At 45.4% G+C, this 22691-nt stretch overlaps 1 protein-coding gene across 1 annotated transcript in view; it reads left to right on the top strand.

Moving 5' to 3' along the window:
* Positions 1-22691, top strand: part of atp10d (ATPase phospholipid transporting 10D) — a 70827-nt gene that overhangs the window by 31906 nt on the left and 16230 nt on the right. Inside the window, exons 7-12 of the mRNA XM_030130780.1 lie at positions 13-144; positions 588-700; positions 13623-13875; positions 16191-16405; positions 17811-18002; positions 19877-20540. Of these exons, the coding sequence (XP_029986640.1) occupies positions 13-144; positions 588-700; positions 13623-13875; positions 16191-16405; positions 17811-18002; positions 19877-20540 (1569 nt within the window). The remainder of the gene's footprint in view (positions 1-12; positions 145-587; positions 701-13622; positions 13876-16190; positions 16406-17810; positions 18003-19876; positions 20541-22691) is intronic.

Below are 22691 nucleotides of genomic sequence, written 5' to 3'. Positions count from 1 at the left end.
CGTGTGTCTCAGGTCATGAAACTAAAGCCATGATGAACAACAGCGGTCCCAGATACAAACGCAGTCGACTGGAGCGTCGACTGAACACAGATGTGCTGTGGTGTGTTCTGCTGCTGGTACTAATGTGTCTGACTGCAGCTGTAGGTGGGTACCAAGCACAGGTACAAGAGTGTGTGACTGCAGCTGTAGGTGGGTACCAAGCACAGGTACAAGAGTGTGTGACTGCAGCTGTAGGTGGGTACCAAGCACAGGTACAAGAGTGTGTGACTGCAGCTGTAGGTGGGTACCAAGCACAGGTACAAGAGTGTGTGACTGCAGCTGTAGGTGGGTACCAAGCACAGGTACAAGAGTGTGTGACTGCAGCTGTAGGTGGGTACCAAGCACAGGTACAAGAGTGTGTGACTGCAGCTGTAGGTGGGTACCAAGCACAGGTACAAGAGTGTGTGACTGCAGCTTTTCTTTTAATTGTAGTTTTTATTTATTTCAGTTAATGAAAATGTTTTTACAATTCTAGTTTTGGTCATTTTGTTAGTTTTTGTTAACGATAATAACCTTGGGGTTTGTGTGTGTGTGTGTGTGTGTTTCAGGACATGGTCTGTGGCTGAAACACCACCCTAACCCCATGTTCCAGGTGGATGCAGACACGTCTCCGGCTCTGGCTGGATTCTACGTCTTCTGGACCATGATCATCGTCCTTCAGGTCAGACCTTCACTGTACTCCAGGGTTCTAAACTCCTGTTCCTTCAGGTTCCACATTCAGTCTGATCTGATCTGCAGTGGACTCAACCAGGAAAATAAGAACAGAAGAACCCAGAAATAATGACAACTGACAATTTGTGTCTTTGTTTTAGTGCAAAAAAAAACCCCCATTAAATTATGAAAATACTTACTTTTATAAACTATCCAAAAAAAAAAGTGAATAACCTGAAATAACTGAAATTGAAATAAAAAAAAACTAAGAAAATTTAGTACAATTTTCTCAGTCTTCTTCGTCCACTTCTCATTAGTCCATGTGCATTCTGGATCAGATCTCCAAAGACACTAAACACTGAGGAACAGGAAGAAAAGAGTTCAAACTGGACTGAATTTAATCCAGACATTTCAGGTTGGACACATTTGTTCAGGTTAGTCACATTTTATTGGTACAGGAGAGTTTGGAAATGGAAAGAGTTTCACAATTTAATGTGATTTTTTGCATTAAAACATAGTAAAATTTGAAGTTTGTATTATTTACAGACATAGTTTAATATAATTTTTTCCATCAAACCCAGTAGTAAATCTGCAGTCGTTCTTTTGTGTGGATTCTTCTGCTGTTATTATTGGACTGTAGATCAGATTGGTCTGGATGTGGAACCCACACTAACATGAGTTCCACAGCCTGGACTGTAGAATTTATACACTTTGGAAATTCATCCCAGGGGTCAGACTGGAACCTGTGGTGGGACACATTTGGGCCCCGGGCCTCATGTTTGACAGCCCTGCTGTACATGCTTCTGTCATCCAGCTTTACTTCCACACATAGACATCATCCTCTTTGTCTGGAACCCTTTTTTTCCACTTCTCCTCCTCTTTCCTCTCTTTTTATTGTCTGACATGTTCCTGGATGTGTCCCTTGTATCTGTGTCGTTCTTTAAACTGTGGTGCGTTCAGGTGAGTCCATATGAGGCGGACAAACAGAGGCTGGACCAGCTCTGTGTCCATTCACGTCCACCGTCCAACACACACACACACTTCCTGGTGTGTTCTGTACGACCCTGTGTTGGGTGAGGGGAGGGGCCGTTGGGCCTCTGTCAGTCCACCCCAGGGCAGATACAGGTGGACTCAGGGGCGGGGCTTGAGGGGGGGCTGGGGGGGTGGTGGTCCTCTGGCCCGGGTCTTGGGGGGGGCCCGGTACAGAGGGGCGGACTCCAACCCCGTCCCTTAAAAGGAATGAATTTACTTACACTCAGTTCTTCCCGCCATAGTTCAGTGGGTGCGGGTCACAGGAAAATGGAACCAGTAAGTGTTTGTGGTTCTGTAGTTGGCCCAGTCTAGTTGAGCCATGGTTAATAAAAAGGTTAGAAGACTGCCATAAGTCTTTTAGGTTAATTCAAAACATTGCATACGTGTGTGTTCCATGGCTGGCTTAGATTCACTCTCGCAATTAACTTTAGAATGTGCAAATTTAAAAATACATCGCTGATATTGTCTCCAAATGCATTTTGGGTAAAATCACCATCAACAGCCGTGTTCCACTGTTATCATCAACCACTTTTCAACTGAGAGTAAGCATACGGCTCTGTCATCATGAGTGGCAGTGCATATAAACACAGAAGTGGAGCGACAAAACCCAAAGAAAAGGAAAAGAGGGAGCAAGAGAAAGCAAAGTTACCGAAGCTGGACAGCTTTTTTGTCCGTCTGAGTCCTCCTGGAAATGAACTAGCAACTGCTAGCACTAATTCAAGCCCGCCAATACTGGTAACACCATCAGGAAGGCAATTATTCAGGTACAATTCTAACAGTCCCTGACAGTCCATGCGTTTCCATGACAACTTTTCTTCCTGGTTTAATCTGATTACAGGTTGGATCCTATTTCAGATGTCCATGTAAACACCTTATTCCAGTTAAAAAGAAAAGTTCAGATTAAATTTAAACCTGATTAAAGTCACTGGTTTAATCCTCTTTTAACTGCGGTCTAAATTCTTCCTGGACATGTAAAGCCTTTATTCCGTTTGGACTTTATTCCTTCCATTCTGCACATGCTCAGTGTCTTGTCCTGTGGCGATGACGCACACATTCTGCGCTGGTGGAAGAATCTGCACTGCAGTCTAGTCTTCCCAAAGCGTTCCAGTGGAATATTCTGATGGGATCTACCAGCCTGGAAAACCCTGAAGGAACAGTTCAACACTGGCTTTGGATTCATTCATTTGTCCTGAACTAATGAGTTCCACAAGTGGGACAAACAGTTTGAACTGCAGCCCTAACGTTAGCTTAGCTTAGCCTAGCTTAGCATAACGGCTTCATTCCTCTGCTCAGACGTAGCCAGGCTTTTAGAGGTGGTTTGTAGTATTTTAGGAGTGATTTGGGTCAGTTCAGTTCTCCTAATCATTCCTTTAGTCCGCTGGGGTCAATATGATCACAAACTGAGGCTCAGATCATGGTCATGTGACTTACTGCAGGAAGAAAATCTGGGAAATAAAAACTAATGCAAAGCTAAAACGCTAAAGCAAAGCTAATTTAGCACATGCATCCCTTCAACAAAAAGATTTTCCAACTTCCGTCAACACAACAGTCCACAGATTGTATGAGTGCAGTAAGTCGCAGATCTGAAGAAATAATTTGGGAGAATTGGATTTGACAAAATCACTGACAAAAGACGACAAATCACCTTTAAAAAACTGGCTACATGTGACCATGGAAATGCAGTGACTATGGTAAGCTAAGCTAACAGAAGGGCTAAGCTAAGCTAACAGAAGGGCTAAGCTAAGCTAACAGAAGGGCTGCCAGAACAAGGCAATGTGAGCACTGCAGCACAAACCCTTCTGCTCACTGATCTACCTCATTAATACCTCATGTAAACCTTTGTTCAGGTTTAACATTTCCATGGAAACAGAAGAAAAAATACTTTAGTTCTGAAATAATTTCTTCTGGAAAAATAAATCGGATTTAAAAAACGTCATGTAACCGTGAGTTACTTGTAAACTGTTTCTATGGTTGTTAACGTAGTTGTCCCACCGCCGAGCTTATATTCCCTTATTTGTCTCTTGGCCGTACAGCAGTGATGTTAGGACAGGTGCTATCTGCTCCGGGAAGACCCGGTCCTGGTCCTGGTGCTTGACCAGCAGACCCCCTCCTCACCCACGCTGTAAAGGGTAGTGTTAGTCCTGTCAGACACTGAAAATGGAAGCAGCAGGTCTCCGCCTCATGCTTCGGGTGAGATGCGGTCCGTAGATAATGAAAACCCTTCTCTGGAATGTTTTCCGACAGATTGGGCCAATTTTGCTGAAAACATCCAGGATGCCACCATTTTTTTTTTTTTTTTTTCAGATTTAGTCATTCAGTTTATTCAGGTTCAGTTGACCTAATATTTGGACACATGTGAGCCTAGACCTGACCAACTGAATCCACCCCAGATTTTAACACTGTCCCCACAGACTTGTACTGTAGCCACTAGGCATGATGGGTAATCACTTCATCCACCTCTCAGGGTCAGTCTGGACTCATCAGACCACATGTCCTTTTCCCTTTGAAGCACAGTCCAATCTTTATGCTCTCTATCAAACTGATGGTTGTTTAAGAAACTAGAAGTGACTCACTACATCAGTTTGGGTTAAAGAACTTGTTGCAGCTAAAATATATTTATCACCACAGTTATTATCCAAAATCATGGTGGTGATTTTTTTTTAAATACACTTAAATACCCTTTAAAATAAGAGAAAAACAAGTGATAAAAAAAACAAACAGCTGAAGACCTGTTTTGTGTGACGACCTAGGTATACGTTGTGTTTGCGTAGACACTTGCTCTCACTGGACTGCTGTCAACCAAATAATCTCTCATTTGGTGTTGTGTTCATAGACATAGAGAACATTACATATAATGTCCCCTGTGATTTCAGGTCATTTTCAACCTTTTCAACTCGTCATCCGTGACCTCCTCGTGCTTTATGGATGACATCCAGGATGCCAACATTAAAAGATACGGTATATCCTTAATGTGGGCTCATGCAGACCTAAACGTCCATTTCCCACTTAGAAAGACAATCAGTGTTTTTCTGAAAGTTTTTACACATCTACTACTAAAGTTGGGATGAAAATTGCCCACAGTTGGATGTGCTATTCCCCATAATTAGACTGCTGTTACTGTGAGCCTTGTTGGCTTTTTGCCAACCGAAATGTGCCCTACCACAACAATGCATGGGTTAATGGAATAAAAGACTGGAAAGATCTTTCCACCAAAATTGAGAAGCATGAATCTAACTCAAATCCATGTTGGTGCATTGTCTAGGAGCAGTGTAAGCTCAATGGCACAATAGACGCTGAAATGGAGAGGAATGTAGGTGATGCGTCTGTGTTTTGGAGACAGGTCTTGGAGCGCATTGGAAATGGAACTCTCACTCTGGCTTCATGTAACCTGGCATTCAGGGGCAGAGGGAGATTCTAGGTCAGGGAAATGCCGGCAACTTTCTGTCAATAATGGAATTATTAGCTCGCTACCAGCCTGTTTTGAAAGAGCTAATCAACAGACCCGGAGGGTGAGTGAAAGATCTAAGTCACCAGATTCAGGACCAGATTATTTACATATTATCTCAACATGTGAAAACAGAACTGATGAAATAAACCACGCCCCATTTTATTCCATCATCACGGACACAACAGCAGATGTGTCAGAGATAGACCAGCTGAGCCGGGTTTACCGTTATGGAACTGTCGTTAAGAAGGACATGAATATTGCAACAGATCTACAGATCAATGAAGTGTTTTTTGGGTTTTGAGGCGACTGCGGGTTCATGAGCGTCTGAACTTGAAAACAAAATCCTGGGCTCTATAGAGAAAAACCAAATAGATGAGTCCAAATGCTGCGGACAGGGTCATGATGGAGCCGCAAATATGAGCGGTGTGTATTCATTCAGGCGTACAGGCCAGAAGAACAGAGGAGGAGCCCCTGGCCCCTTCTGTTCATTGCACTGCCCATCAGCTCAGTTTGGCTCTCAGTGACTGGAAAAAATATTCCTGGAGTGAAGCAGTTCTATGACACTGCAGAGATGCTTTTCAACTTTTTCGGCCACAGTATGAAAGGATGGGCGCTCCTCAGTGAGTTTATGACGCCAGAGAGCAGACATGTCCCATTAAAACGCCGATGTCCCACTCGTTGGTCTTCTTGACATGATGTGCTTTTTGCGTTAAGGCACACATATGGAGACATTCTGAAAGCCCTTGTCCAAATATCCCTCACCACTGACAAAAGAGGAGCCTGCTGAAGCCAGCGCGCTCAAGAATGCCACAAGCAAATTTTCCTTTATTTTTTTGGTCAACAGGCAAACCAAGACTCTGCAATGTAGAAATGCTGCCTCACAGTTTTTGCAAGCAAAGGACGCGGATATTCTCAAAGCATCTACTCTACTGCAAAACTTCATCAGTGTTTAATGGAGTATAGGGGCAGTTGGATGAGGCTAAGTCTGCCACTCTTGCTCTACACAGCAAATTCTGGTCTTTGGAATAAACTCCATGTGAGTTAAAATCAACACGATTTAAGTGTACATGTGAGACCGTTGAAAACACTCTAGAGCAGAGTTAAAGTAACTCTTTGCAGAGAGTTGATCTTTAAACTCTTTTCAGGAGTTAAAATTTAACTCTTCTGAGAGTTATAAAAACTAATCTCATGTAGAATAAAACACAACACTCACCTGGAATTCATTTTATGTGAACTCTGAAACTCTCAAAAAACACCATACAATGACTAGTGTTTTTTTTTAAAGTGTGTTCAAACACATGTTATATAGATGCTTATAAAGTGCTCTTGCATGAAGTGCTTTCCATGTGTCCGGGTTCTGGCTCTGAACTGAAATGGGATGAACGTCTACAGAGGCATGAAGCAGTGACAGCAGCAGCAATGATCTGGAACTGGACCAGAGCAGAGGAGGGGCTTCCAGGGGCTCCTCCTGCAGATCCGCTCCAGAGGAGGGGCTTCCAGGGGCTCCTCCTGCAGATCCGCTCCAGAGGAGGCGCTTCCAGGGGCTCCTCCTGCAGATCCGCTCCAGAGGAGGGGCTTCTATGGGCTCCTCCTGCAGATCCGCCCCACAGGAGGGGCTTCCAGGGGCTCCTCCTGCAGATCCGCCCCACAGGAGGGGCTTCTATGGGCTCCTCCTGCAGATCCGCTCCAGAGGAGGCGCTTCCAGGGGCTCCTCCTGCAGATCCGCTCCAGAGGAGGCGCTTCCAGGGGCTCCTCCTGCAGATCCGCTCCAGAGGAGGGGCTTCCAGGGCTCCTCCTGCAGATCCGCTCCAGAGGAGGGGCTTCCAGGGGCTCCTCCTGCAGATCCGCTCCAGAGGAGGGGCTTCCAGGGGCTCCTCCTGCAGATCCGCTCCAGAGGAGGGGCTTCTATGGGCTCCTCCTGCAGATCCGCTCCAGAGGAGGGGCTTCCAGGGGCTCCTCCTGCAGATCCGCTCCAGAGGAGGGGCTTCCAGGGGCTCCTCCTGCAGATCCGCTCCAGAGGAGGCGCTTCTAGGGGCTCCTCCTGCAGATCCGCTCCAGAGGAGGGGCTTCTATGGGCTCCTCCTGCAGATCCGCTCCAGAGGAGGGGCTTCCAGGGGCTCCTCCTGCAGATCCGCTCCAGAGGAGGGGCTTCTATGGGCTCCTCCTGCAGATCCGCTCCAGAGGAGGGGCTTCCAGGGGCTCCTCCTGCAGATCCGCTCCAGAGGAGGGGCTTCCAGGGGCTCCTCCTGCAGATCCGCTCCAGAGGAGGCGCTTCTAGGGGCTCCTCCTGCAGATCCGCTCCAGAGGAGGGGCTTCTATGGGCTCCTCCTGCAGATCCGCTCCAGAGGAGGGGCTTCCAGGGGCTCCTCCTGCAGATCCGCTCCAGAGGAGGGGCTTCCAGGGGCTCCTCCTGCAGATCCGCTCCAGAGGAGGGGCTTCCAGGGGCTCCTCCTGCAGATCCGCTCCAGGTGTGACAGGTGCTGCAGGTGAAGTTGATCATGAGTCTGAGGGAGGGCTCTGTGGCAGCGCAGGAGTGCACCAGGACACTTACTGTTTGTTCAATAGCTTTGCTCTCAACTCTTGTATGAATTCCCTCAGACTCCAATGCAAGAAGCCGTTGAGCTAAAATTAGCATGTCTGATGTTCTAAGTTTGAAGCAAGAGCTAATTTTAGCAGCTGGTTAGCAAGTTGGTCCGAACAGAAATATCCACATTGTGATAGTGACAGAGCTGACAGAACAGTTCCTTCCAGTCTAATAAACTGCCTGTTTCAGAAGTCAAATGGTGCTGATACGACGCCTCATATGACCTCCATGAACACACTGGTCTGCTCTGTTCTCTGTTCACAAATCAACACCCATTCTGGTGTTCAGTCACGCTCCTCAACACCTGGTAAATGTACCCCGAAAAATGACACCATCAAAGACACAAGCTGGAGTTAAACTTACAGAATGAACTCCAGAAATTTAACTCTTTCACTCTTTTTCTACCGAACTCCAGATTATTTTACTCCACAAATTTGCTGTGTAGATATTAAATGGGGAAGTCAAATGCAGTCTGAGGCAACGAGGGCCACAAAAGTTAAGCGTCACTTTGATGAACTTTTCTGAAGACGGACGCCTCACTGACGCAGAGAGCAACTTTCGGGTGAACGTTTTCAATGCCTGTCTGATATAATCATCCAGCAACTGTCCCAAAGACTGGTCAGCTTAAATGAGACTGCGGCTTGTTTGAGGTCATTCAGCCCCACACACTGCAGCAAGCACAGGATGATGAGCTAGTCCAAGCTGCCCAGCGGAGCAGTGACCACTACAGCCGGGACAGCGGCCCTACCTTCCCTGCCCAGCTGCTTTCTTTTAGAGCCTGCTTCAGGGACCAGATTACAAAACAAAAATCTGTGGTGGATTTGGCAGAACTGCTTATTGTCAGCCACCCAGCAGTGACAACAACATTCAGCCAGGTTTGCACGGCCCTCCTTTTATTTTTGACCCTCCCAGTAACCGCTGCAACCTCTAAGCGCTCATTCTCAAAATTAAAGCTAATTAAAAACCACTTGAGGAGCACGATGGGACAGGAGACACTGAGTAGACTAGCAATTTTGTCCACTGAAAATGAGCGAGCCAGGAACATGGAGATACGGCACATCGTGGACGAGTTCGCCAAGCGCAAGGCTCGCCATGTGCCCTTTAAATAGCGGTGAGGAGGTCGAATACTTTTTATTAAATTTCTGACTGTACATGAACTTGTGGGCCGCCCTGCCAACTTTACAAAACATTCTAACTATTGATTCAGTAGCCTACTGTGCTCTCAAGTAGCTGAAGTGGTTTGTTAAAGTGGGTGTCAGGTTGATGTGGTCGCTGTCATTGGGGCTGAACTGCTTTGAGTTTGTGTTAGGGGCCAGGAAGCCTTATGTTTTTTGTTGTTCTCTTGGTTTGTTGGACTTTGTGTCCGTCTGATTGATGTCAAAATGGCACGGCTGCTGTCCGTGGTACTGAACACGGTTGCTGTCCGTGGTGCTGAACTCTTACTATTAAATTCTTTGACCGGTGTGTAAGTAAGTAAGTAAGTAAGTAAAGCTTTATTTATATAGCACTTCTTAAAACAATATGTTACAAAGTGAGTCATATAAAAGAAAGATAGATCAAATCAAATTTTAAGCCAATTTACAGAAACCCAACAGAATCCTCCAGGAGCAAACACTTATGACTGGTGACAGTGGAAGGAAAAACTACCTTTAACAGCAGAAACCTGGAGCAGACCCAGACTCCTGAAGGATGGACGTCTGCCTTGACCAGTTGGGGTTAAAGAGAGAGAGTAAAGGAGGAGAAAAGAGAGAACGATAGAGAGAGACTGGGGGAGAGGGGGGAGGTAGGGGGAGATGCATGGACGCAGCTAATTCACAGACAACTGAACTAGAACATCTATGGAACAGTATAATAAACGCTATCATAACTATATGGAGTGATGATGATGAAGGTGGAGAGAGGCAGGACCACAGCAGTAGGTCCAGAGATGATCCAGGGAAAACCTGTGATGATCCTGGGAAAACCTGTGAGGTGATAAAGCACAGAGACTCCAGGGAAGAAGTCAAGTCAGTAACATGAATTCACTGGGGCGTAAACAGAAGAGATTTAATGAAATGCTTGTTTATGAAAGTGAGTTTTTAAGAGTCGCTTGAAGGTGTCTATAGAATCTGATGATCTGATGTAATGGGGAAGACTATTCCAGAGGGGTGGGGCCAGAACTGCAAAAGCACGGTCACCTTTTGTTGAGAAGTTGGAGCGGGGGATGGATTGGAGGTGAAGGTTTGATGAACGGAGTGGTTGTGATGGTGAGTAGGGAACTAGGAGGTCAGAAATGGAACTGGGGGCGAGGTTGTGCAGGGCTTTAAAAGTAATTAGGAGTATTTTGGAGTGGATGCGGAATTTTATTGGAAGCCAGTGTAGGGATGTGAGTACTGGAGTGATGTGGGACCGACGACTGGTGCGTGTTCACAACCTGGAGGCTGAATTTGGAAATAACTGTAGACGATGAAGGGAGGACTGTCTGAGGAGGTGAAGAGTGAGTGTCAGTAGTCTAGACGGGAGAAAATGAAGGTGTGGATGAGGAGCTGGAGGTCAGAAGGGGAGAGGATGTGTCTGATTTTGGCAATATTTCTGAGTTGGAGGAAACAGGACTGGATGAGCTTAGTGACCTGGTGTTTGAAAGACAGATGTTGGTGAAAGAGGATACCAAGGTTTTGAACAGTGGGTGTGATGTTGGAGTGGAGGAACCAGTAAACTGTTCAACTGAAGTGGAGAAGGGGTCTGCTCCCATTAGGGCTGTGCAATTAACCGAAATTCAATTACGATTTCGATTATTACACGCAACGATTACAAAAATTATGTAATCGAGAAAAAACGATTATTAATTTTGAGTTGTTTAATTCACGCGCACGCAAGCTACCATGAGCTGCTCTGCCCCGCCCCCCTCTAAGCTACAGCTGCCTGCTAGCCGGCAGGTCCACCCCAAGAGGAAAGTTGTACCTAGCGGTCTGGAAAAATAGCAGGAGAATCACAGCAGAAGTGCTTGGTAAACAAAAAAGGGAAGTCAAATTCAATTGTATGGAATCACTTTGGGTTTGATGAAGAGCAAAAACCCATTACGTGCAAAAAGTGTTTCGTAGTTGTGTCCGCACCGACCGGTAACACAGCAAACCTTTTTAACCATCTAAAGTTTAACCACCGCCACCTTTATCATAATCTTACGAAAAACTAAAACACAAAAAAAAACCTCCGTCTATAACTTCGTCCGCAATGCAATCTTCAGTCTCCGAATCTCTTTACGCTGCAACTGAAACCTCACGGCACGCCACTGAATTTGCTGTTTCATACTACACTGAACATACTTGAATTTATAATTTGCACTTTATGTGGTTTTTTTTTTATCGCTCCAGTTCTATGGCAAGTCTAGAGCAGTTTAATTCCAGTGCACTATTTGTTTACAAAAGGAAACATACTGGAATTTACAGTACACTTATTTGCATTCAAAGATTTTTTTTGTTTCGTACAAAAGTGAACATACTTTGTTTTAATGGTTAAAAGCTTTATTTATATTCAAAAGAGTATATCTTAAAGAGTATATCTGTTTTGCAAGAAAAACATAAACAACTTTAAGGTTAACAAATAATCGTTTTTAATAATCGTGATTTCAGTTATTGCTAAAATAATCGTGATTATTTTTTTTTCTATAATCGAGCAGCCCTAGCTCCCATTATGAGAATTTCTGTTTTACTCGGGTTTAGATGAAGGTAACTGTGGGACATCCAGTCTTTAGTGTTAGCTAAACAGTCATGGAGGGGGGAGAGTTGATTAAGGCTGTTGATTTTTGCGGAGAAGTAGATTTGGATGTCATCGGCATAACACTGATAGGATATGTCATGGAACTGGCTGAGCAGTTGACCAAGGGGTAGCATGTACAGGGAGAACAGGACAGGGCCGAGTACTGAGCCTTGAGGCACTCCACACAGGAGGGGAGCAGAGGAGGATACGTGGCTGTTGATCTGAATGTTGAAGTGTCTGTTCAGTATGAGTGGAACCAGTTCAGTGCTGTACCAGTGGTACCAGCCCAGTTCTGGAGTCTGTCAGAGGATGGCATGGTCAGTGGTGTGGAAGGCTGCTGTTAGGTCGAGTAACATGAGAATGGAACGTTCACCGTTGTCTGCGTGCATCAGGATGTCGTTTGTTACTTTAAGTAGTGTGGTCTCAGTGCTATGTTTGTGACGGAAACCAGACTGAAATTTGTCAAATATTTTATTACCTTCAGCTAAATGGAGAAGTTGATCAGCAACCATTTTTTCTAGGATTTTGGATATGAAAGGTAATTTGGAGATTGGTCTGTAGTTCTGTGGTGGGGTTGGATCAAGGGTGGGGTTTTTGAGAAGGGGTGGGACACTGGCAATTTTAAAATAATCAGGGACGGAGCCGGAAATGAGAGAGTGGCTGATTATGGAGAGTATACTAGGGCCTAGGACCAGGAAGATGGATCTGATGAATTTAGGTGGGACATGGGCATATGGGCTCCAGTGGTGGAGAGGCTCTGGAAGGTCCCTGGAGTTAGGGTTAGGGTTCAGACATTAGGTCTGGGTGAGTTGGTGGAGAGGAAGGTCAAGCAGCCAAGGGGAAGTTTGATCTCAAAGTAGTGATCTTACCAATGAAAACTGCTAAGAAGTGTTCACAGTCACTGGGAGATGAGATGGGGGTCGGGGGGGAGTGGGATTAACTAGTTGATTACTGGTGCTAAAAAGGAACCTTGGGTTGTGTTTATTTTTATTTATCAGGTCAGAGAAATAATGACTTCTTGCATCTTTAATGGACTGATTCAGTTTCAGTAGTGATTCCTTCATATGTAAATAATGGAGTTGAAGTTTGGATTTTTTCCAACTGCGCTCCACTTTCCTGTATTCCCGTCTTTGCCGTCTGCTATTGTCATTAATCCAGGGTGTTCTGTTGACTGCCGGTGTAGTTCTTCAGATGTAGGGGGCAGCAATGTCAAGTGCAGATGAACATACACTGTTGAACCAGCTGACCTGTTCGTTAATATTTGAAAATTTCGGAGGACGGTTTGTATTTTAGAGAAGTGGTTGGAGAAGGTAGCTGCAGACTGACTGTTGAAGATGTGAGAATGGATTGTTTCTGAGCTGTTCTAGTTGTTACCAGGGGTGCGTCCAAAGTGATACATTTGTGATCAGAAATGAAGTCAAACTTATTGAGTGAGTTCGGTGAAATATGTGAGGTAAAGACTAAATCAAGAGTGTGTTGGCGGTTGTGTGTAGGGCCAGAGACAAGGTTAAAGGATTTACACATGTTTAGAAATTTAGTGGCAAAAGAGTTGGGCTTGTCAATATGGACGTTAAAATCACCGACCATAATAGCTTTATCAAATTTGAACACAAGGCAGGACAGTAATTCAGAAAATTCAATGAGGAACCTGGTGTTAAGATGGGGAGGTCTATAAATGAGTGTACAGCAGATTGGATTTTCACATACGATTTTAAAAGAGAGAATTTCAAAAGTTTTATAAGAACCTAAGTCTAGAGGGATGCAAGAAAAACGTTTTAAATACAGCTGTAATATGCAATGTGTCAAAAATGTCGTACCGCTTGTAAGGCCCGCTGTTGTGGGCATGTGTATGTTGTAAAGTGATGTAATCACAAGCTTTAATGGGTTTAAAGGGCCCGGTCATTTGCCCCGCCCCCGGCCCAGTACTGACTTGTTCCGCTAGTGGGTGGACTTGAACGCCAGCGATCAATAAAGAAGAGATCAATAATGGAAAGGAGCACTGTAGAAATCGAATCCATTATTATTACACCCCCCCCCCCCCCCCCCGAAGGGGAGGCAAGGGATAATGTTTTTGATTCAGTTTGTTTGTTTGTTTTCCATAAACACTGCGGCTGACTGTCCTCTGTCCCTCAGGTCCTCATTCCCATCTCTCTCTACGTGTCCATTGAGATCGTCAAACTGGGTCAGATCTACTTCATCCACCAGGACCTGGACCTGTTCCACCAGCAGACCGACTCCAGGATCCAGTGTCGGGCCCTGAACATTACAGAGGACCTGGGGCAGGTCCAGTACCTGTTCTCTGATAAGACTGGAACCCTGACCGAGAACCAGATGGTGTTCCGCCGCTGCAGCATCTACGGAGTGGAATATCCACATGAGGACAACGGTGGGTTCACCTGACACCCTTAAAGACCCTTAAAGACCCTTGAAGACCCTTGAAGACCCTTACAGACCCTTAAAGACCCTTAAAGACCCTTGAAGACCCTTGAAGACCCTTACAGACCCTTAAAGACCCTTAAAGACCCTTGAAGACCCTTGAAGACCCTTACAGACCCTTAAAGACCCTTAAAGACCCTTGAAGACCCTTGAAGACCCTTACAGACCCTTAAAGACCCTTAAAGACCCTTACAGACCCTTAAAGACCCTTAAAGACCCTTACAGACCCTTAAAGACCCTTACAGACCCTTAAAGACCCTTGAAGACCCTTACAGACCCAAACGTCCACCTTTAACATGACCACATGAACAGGACTAAACCACCAGGACCACATGAACAGGACAAACCCACCAGGATCACATGAACAGGACTAAACCACCAGGACCACATGAACAGGACTAAACCACCAGGACCACATGAACAGGACAAACCCACCAGGATCACACGAACAGGACTAAACCACCAGGACCACATGAACAGGACTAGACCACATGAACAGGACTAAACCACCAGGACCACATGAACAGGACTAAACCACCAGGACCACATGAACAGGACTAAACCACCAGGACCACATGAACAGGACTAAACCACCAGGACCACATGAACAGGACAAACCCACCAGGATCACATGAACAGGACTAAACCACCAGGACCACATGAACAGGACTAAACCACCAGGACCACATGAACAGGACTAAACCACCAGGACCACATGAACAGGACTAAACCACCACGACCACATGAACAGGACAAACCCACCAGGATCACATGAACAGGACTAAACCACCAGGACCACATGAACAGGACAAACCCACCAGGATCACATGAACAGGACTAAACCACCACGACCACATGAACAGGACTAAACCACCAGGGCCACATGAACAGGACTAAACCACCAGGACCACATGAACAGGACAAACCCACCAGGATCACATGAACAGGACTAAACCACCAGGACCACATGAACAGGACTAAACCACCAGGATCACATGAACAGGACTAAACCACCAGGACCACATGAACAGGACAAACCCACCAGGATCACATGAACAGGACTAAACCACCACGACCACATGAACAGGACAAACCCACCAGGATCACATGAACAGGACTAAACCACCAGGACCACATGAACAGGACTAAACCACCAGGACCACATGGACAGGACTAAACCACCAGGACCACATGAACAGGACTAAACCACCACGACCACATGAACAGGACAAACCCACCAGGATCACATGAACAGGACTAAACCACCAGGACCACATGAACAGGACAAACCCACCAGGATCACATGAACAGGACTAAACCACCACGACCACATGAACAGGACTAAACCACCAGGGCCCCATGAACAGGACTAAACCACCAGGACCACATGAACAGGACAAACCCACCAGGATCACATGAACAGGACTAAACCACCAGGACCACATGAACAGGACTAAACCACCAGGACCACATGAACAGGACTAAACCACCAGGACCACATGAACAGGACTAAACCACCAGGACCACATGAACAGGACTAAACCACCAGGACCACATGAACAGGACTAAACCACCAGGACCACATGAACAGGACTAAACCACCAGGACCACATGAACAGGACTAAACCACCAGGGCCACATGAACAGGACTAAACCACCAGGACCACATGAACAGGACTAAACCACCAGGACCACATGAACAGGACTAAACCACCAGGACCACATGAACAGGACTAAACCACCAGGACCACATGAACAGGACAAACCCACCAGGACCACATGAACAGGACTAAACCACCAGGACCACATGAACAGGACTAAACCACCAGGACCACATGAACAGGACTAAACCACCAGGACCACATGAACAGGACTAAACCACCAGGACCACATGAACAGGACTAAACCACCAGGACCACATGAACAGGACTAAACCACCAGGACCACATGAACAGGACTAAACCACCAGGGCCACATGAACAGGACTAAACCACCAGGACCACATGAACAGGACTAAACCACCAGGACCACATGAACAGGACTAAACCACCAGGACCACATGAACAGGACAAACCCACCAGGACCACATGAACAGGACTAAACCACCAGGACCACATGAACAGGACTAAACCACCAGGACCACATGAACAGGACTAAACCACCAGGACCACATGAACAGGACAAACCCACCAGGACCACATGAACAGATGGTCCCGTCTGTCTCTCCTGCTCGTGTCCAATCCCAGTCTTTGGTTTGTGCTTCAGCTCGTCGGCTGCAGATGTACCAGCAGAAGGACGACGCTGCAGGTCGCTCCGTCACTCTTCGGTCCGGCTGCAGCAGAAAGTCTCTGAGCTGTCGTTCTCTGAGCTGTAACCGCAGTTCAGTGTCTCTGAACACGTTAACGGCCGAGTCCGAGGACGAGGACGATCCACTGTCCACGCACAGTGTCCACCAGTGGACGTCCACCTGCAGCAGCATGGTCTAATACACACACACACACACACACACACACACAAGGTTATCATTAACGAAAACTAACGAAATGACGAAAACTAGAATTGTAAAAACAGTTTTGTTAATTGAAATAAATAAAAAACTATAATTAAAAGAAAAAACCATAACTAACTGAAACTGTATTGTGTGTTTACAAAACTAACAGTGTCAGAATAATTTTACGCTCTAATGATAATTATCATTATTATTATGTATAATTATTATTTTGAATAACTGAAAGTACAAATGCTACATGTAGCTCATTTAATGAGAAGCGTCAGAGTTGCTTGAAGGTTAGCATTAAGTTAAAGTCAGTCTTCTGCTCCACTGTGGACTTTAAGTCCACTTCTCCAAGGCTCAGCTCTGTCACATGCACTTTCATCCAAGTCACTGTTAAATATAAGTTTCATTTTCAGATAGATTTTTTTTTTTTTTTGCTTGATGCAGCTGCTGATTTAGCGGACACCATCACACCACACTGTAAAAATAAATCTGTAATTTAACAGAATTTTCACTGTTTATTTGACACATTTTTCCTGTATTTTTAAGATACAGGAAAATATCAATGAAATGACAAAAACAGACTGTGATTTTACATGTCAAATGGAAAAGAACAGGAAAAAACTGTAACTGAATAACTAAAAAAATGTAAAAAATTTTAAAAGAAATTTTATCTTTTTTCACAGAAAAATACAGTTAAAATACATTTGCAAATGCTTCGTAATTTCAAAAATATTTCTTTTCTATTTATGAGATTAAACTGTCAATTTATAGTTTAATACTGTAAAAAAAACAAAAAACAAAAAACAAAAAACAAAAAAAAAATTACTGACAGTTAACGGCAACAGAAGTATTAGTTCTGTCAGTTGAACCAGACTTGTTTGTTAATTGACAAATATCTTGTGTAATTACAGGAGGTTTCACAACAAACATGTTGAATAAATGTATTTTTGTGAATGTATAACATGTATAAGCACTGATAAACTGTCCAAATACAGTTTTTATCAGTGGATTGGACAACTGAGTCTCACTGAAAATTATTTATATATAAATTTATAGGGAATTGGATTTTTTTAATACACGTAAATATTCTTTATTAAACATTAAAAAGTAAAAAAAAAAAAAAAAAAAAAAGCAAAATCTCATGTGAAGTTAGGGCAAAAAACTGTATTTGAATTATGGAAAATTACCATATTTTTATGAGATGGTTATTTTCCGTTATTTTACAGTATTTTTTTGGCGCCCCTGCTGCTGGAATAATACTGTTTTTTTATGTTTTTGTTTTTTTTTCACAGTGCAGGTCTAGGAGCTGACAGACATCCCATAGTTCCCTCCTGGTGTGTATTCACAGTAAACATGGTGTGTGTGTTTGTGTGTGTGTTTGTGTTCAGGCTAAGGACGTGGTTCCAGACCCAGAGCTGGTCCGTAAACTGGGCTGGCTCTGTTCTCCTGTCCTGTCTCTGGCTGATGCTTCCTCTGGGGCTCCGTCCACTCTGGAACTCACCTACATCACAGACTTCTTCCTGGCTCTGACCATCTGTAACAGTGTGGTGGTGTCATCACCCAGCCAACCAAGACATGTGGTGAGTAGACCACGATCCAAGTCCACCATCTGTACAGTCAGCTCATTATTAGACCTGGAGGGTCCACGTGGGCCCCTGGGAGAGACCCTTTAGGCCACAGGTGTCAAACATACGGCCCAGGGGCCAAATCTGGCCCGCCAAAGGGTCCAATCTGGCCCGTGGGATGAATTTGTGAAATGCAAAAATTACACTCAAGATATTTACAGTCAATCCTTTTACACGTAGAGCCCATATAAAGCCCTACTTTACTTTCAAGTGGGTCAGATCAGTAAAATACTATCATAAAAACCTACAAATAATGACAATTCCAATTTTTTGCTCTGTTTTGGTGTAAAAAAAAAAGTGTAATTCCATGAAAATGTGTAAATTTACAAACTAGCCTTTCACAAAAAATATGGAAAAACTAGAAATGTCCTAAGAGAAGTAGGTGGAATTTTACTAATATTCTGCCGTTTACTAAAATATTTTGTGTATTTGCAGATCCATTGTGATCTGTAAATTGTAATGCACATTTACAAATGATAAGCAGAGGCAAAATATTTAATAGTTAAAATTGCACTTATTTTTCTTAATAAATTTCATTTTTTCATGGTTGTTCATGTTATTCACATTTTAAAAGGACAGTTTACAGATGTAAACATTTCCATAATATAATTTTATTTTTTCACTATAAAACACATTAAAATGTTTGAAGTTGGCATTATTCATATATTATTATGTTATTCATTTACTGGTCTGACCCACTTCAGATCATATTAGAAGGATGTGGCCCCTGAACTAAAATGAGTTTGACAGCCCTGCTTTAGGCTGTACGCCTGGACCTCAGAATTTCCAATAAATGATGTGAGTCATACTGGCTCATCATACCCTAACCCATGTTTTTAACCGTCTGTATTTACATTCATGAAGGTTTACCTCGACTTTAGACTCGGTCAGAATTAGGGATGTAAACAATTAATCGACTAATGATTAATTGTCGATAAGAATTTGCTTGATTGAATTATTCATTGTGGGTTAATTGTCCTTGTCCACCTGTCCACACCTGTCTGAAGGCTGACGGTGTGTCCACGCTGCGACGCTACAGCTGGGATAGGTGGTCATTAAACCAGATCATGGTGGTGATGAGTTAGAATGTCTGTATGGACATGGAGGACCAAACACAGGCCGACCGTCTGTGTGTGGGAGCGGTGCACCCCCGAATAAACACACCCAAATGTGGGGTCGGTATGGGAGCGTGTTCCTGGAGGTTGGTCTAGTCCACGGTCGGTGAGACAGAAGTTCAAACATCCTCCAGGCTCCTGCTTCAGGACTCAGGGATGGAATGCATTTGTGAAGCTTCAGAAGGAAAAGAGAAATAATGAGTGAAAAGTTTCACTTTCACTTCTGCGGGGGCACAGACTGCACCACCTGTACCCCCATGGTATTAGGAGGAGGACGGAAAGGGACGCAGGCATGTGTGCGGTGCGAGTCCCCCCCCCCCCCCCCCCCCCCCAACGAGGTGTGCACCCCCCCATCACACCGCCACATCGACAGATGAATTCCACAGAAAACACTGACTGTATCCAATGGATCAATAAATCAATCATTAAGGAATATGACATGTTTTTATCATGAAGTATAGAAACTATATTTAGTTTTTTTCTTATAGTATCGTATTGAAAAAGAAATTCAGGTTCTCAGGAAAATCGCTGCTTATCACTTAATCGTTAATTGATCGATAACGTCAACCAACTAATGATTAATGAATTAATCGATCATTTGCATCCCTAGTCAGACTGTTGTGGACGTGGCTGAGGTTAGACCTGGTCAGAATGTCCCCCCAGACCAGGACGCAGACACTGACTCCATGTGTTTGGTTGTTTGTTTGGTTCCAGTTGCCTGAAGCCAGGACGCCTCTCAAGTCTCTGGAGGAGATCAAGCAGATGTTCCAGCGCTTCAGCTTCTCCCCGCTGTCGGCCCTGTCCACGCTGACCCCCCCTCAGATCAAAGGCAGCCCCCACAGCTTCACCAGCCGCCTCTTTGCACGAGGCAAGACCGGATCCTTCACCTTCTCCCTACCCCCCAACAGCAGCGGTAACACCGGTGCTTCAGAACCGGCTTCAGATCCGGGCCATGAGGGGGGCCCGGAGGCCACACCGAACCAAGTGGAGGCTGAGAACCTGGAGGACGCAGACACAAAGGGGGGGGCCGGGGGTGCAAACGCAGACCGGACCGGGCCGGGTGCGGAGGACTCGGCCGCAGACGGCGAAGGCGACTCCGACGACACTCTGCTGTACGAGGCCGAGAGTCCGGACGAGGCGGCGCTGGTCCACGCCGCCCGGGCCTACCAGTGCACCCTGCGGGGGCGCTCTGCGGAGAGCCTCCTGGTGGATCTGCCGGGGATCGGATCTCTGACCGTCCAGCTGCTCCACGTCCTGCCCTTCGACTCCAACAGGAAGAGGATGTCTGTGGTGGTCCGCCACCCTCTGACCGGACAGGTGGTGGTCTACACCAAAGGAGCCGACTCCGTCATCATGGACCTGACCGCAGCATCCAAAGGTACACCCCCCCACCCCCCCACAGGTGGTCCAGTCAGGGTTCTGTTCTGTACAGCACCAGATCACAACAGAGGTCATTTAAACACACCCATCCAAGAACACGACTGGAAAAAAAAAAAATTAAAAAACAACACGACTGAACCTTTGATTGAACTAAACCTTATCGGATTTATAGGACAGCAGGTCGGCCATGTGACCGCCGTGCACACCCATACAGACACATGCACACCCATACAGACACACACACACACACACACACACACACACTCATACAGACACGTGCACACTCATACAGACACATGCACACCCATACAGACACGTGCACACTCATACAGACTCGTGCACACTCATACAGACACATGCACACCCATACACACACACACACACACACACACACATGCACACTCATACAGACACATGTACACTCATACAGACACATGCACACTCATACAGACACATGCACACTCATACAGACACATGTACACTCATACAGACACGTGCACACTCATACAGACTCGTGCACACTCATACAGACACATGCACACTCATACAGACACATGCACACCCATACACACACACACACACGCACACTCATACAGACTCGTGCACACTCATACAGACACGTGCACACTCATACAGACATGTGCACACTCATACAGACACATGCACACCCATACACACACAGACACACGCACACTCATACAGACCCGTGTACACTCATACAGACACATGCACACCCATACAGACACGAGTACATTCATACAGACTCGTGCACACTCATACAGACACATGCACACTCATACAGACACGTGTACACTCATACAGACTCGTGCACACTCATACAGACTCGTGTACACTCATACAGACTCGTGCACACTCATACAGACACATGCACACTCATACAGACACATGTACACTCATACAGACACATGCACACTCATACAGACTTGTGCACACTCATACAGACACGTGCACACTCATACAGACACGTGCACACTCATACAGACTCGTGCACACTCATACAGACACGTGCACACTCATACAGACACGTGCACACTCATACAGACACATGCACACTCATACAGACTCGTGCACACTCATACAGACACATGCACACTCATACAGACACGTGTACTCTCATACAGACTCGTGCACACTCATACAGACTCGTGCACACTCATACAGACACGTGCACACTCATACAGACACATGCACACTCATACAGACACAGACACACTCATACAGACACGTGCACACTCATACAGACACGTGTACACTCATACAGACTCGTGCACACTCATACAGACTCGTGCACACTCATACAGACACGTGCACACTCATACAGACACATACACACTCATACAGACACATGCACACTCATACAGACACGTGCACACTCATACAGACACGTGCACACTCATACAGACTCGTGCACACTCATACAGACACGTGCACACTCATACAGACACATGCACACTCATACAGACACGTGCACACTCATACAGACACGTGTACACTCATACAGACTCGTGCACACTCATACAGACTCGTGCACACTCATACAGACACGTGCACACTCATACAGACACGTGCACACTCATACAGACTCGTGCACACTCATACAGACACGTGCACACTCATACAGACTCGTGCACACTCATACAGACTCGTGCACACTCATACAGACACATGTACACTCATACAGACTCGTGCACACTCATACAGACACATGCACACTCGTACAGACTCGTGCACACTCGTACAGACTCGTGCACACTCATACAGACACATGCACACTCGTACAGACTCGTGCACACTCGTACAGACTCGTGCACACTCGTACAGACTCGTGCACACTCATACAGACACATGCACACTCGTACAGACTCGTGCACACTCATACAGACTCGTGCACACTCGTACAGACTCGTGCACACTCATACAGACACATGCACACTCGTACAGACTCGTGCACACTCGTACAGACTCATGCAAACCAGGATAAAAACATAATATGTAAAAATTAGAAGTCACAATAATAATAAATACAGCACAGAAGAAGAAGTGCAATGTGACCTTTTCTTCTTGAGCTCAGTGACGGCGACAGGAACAAAAGTGTTTTTATAAACGCTGTGTCCTGCACCTGGGACTT

Source organism: Sphaeramia orbicularis, unplaced genomic scaffold, assembly GCF_902148855.1.
Source record: "Sphaeramia orbicularis unplaced genomic scaffold, fSphaOr1.1, whole genome shotgun sequence".
Taxonomy (NCBI): Eukaryota; Metazoa; Chordata; class Actinopteri; order Kurtiformes; family Apogonidae; genus Sphaeramia; species Sphaeramia orbicularis.
The sequence above is the reverse complement of the archived record's forward strand: the minus strand, read 5'-3'. Positions and strand labels throughout refer to the sequence as shown.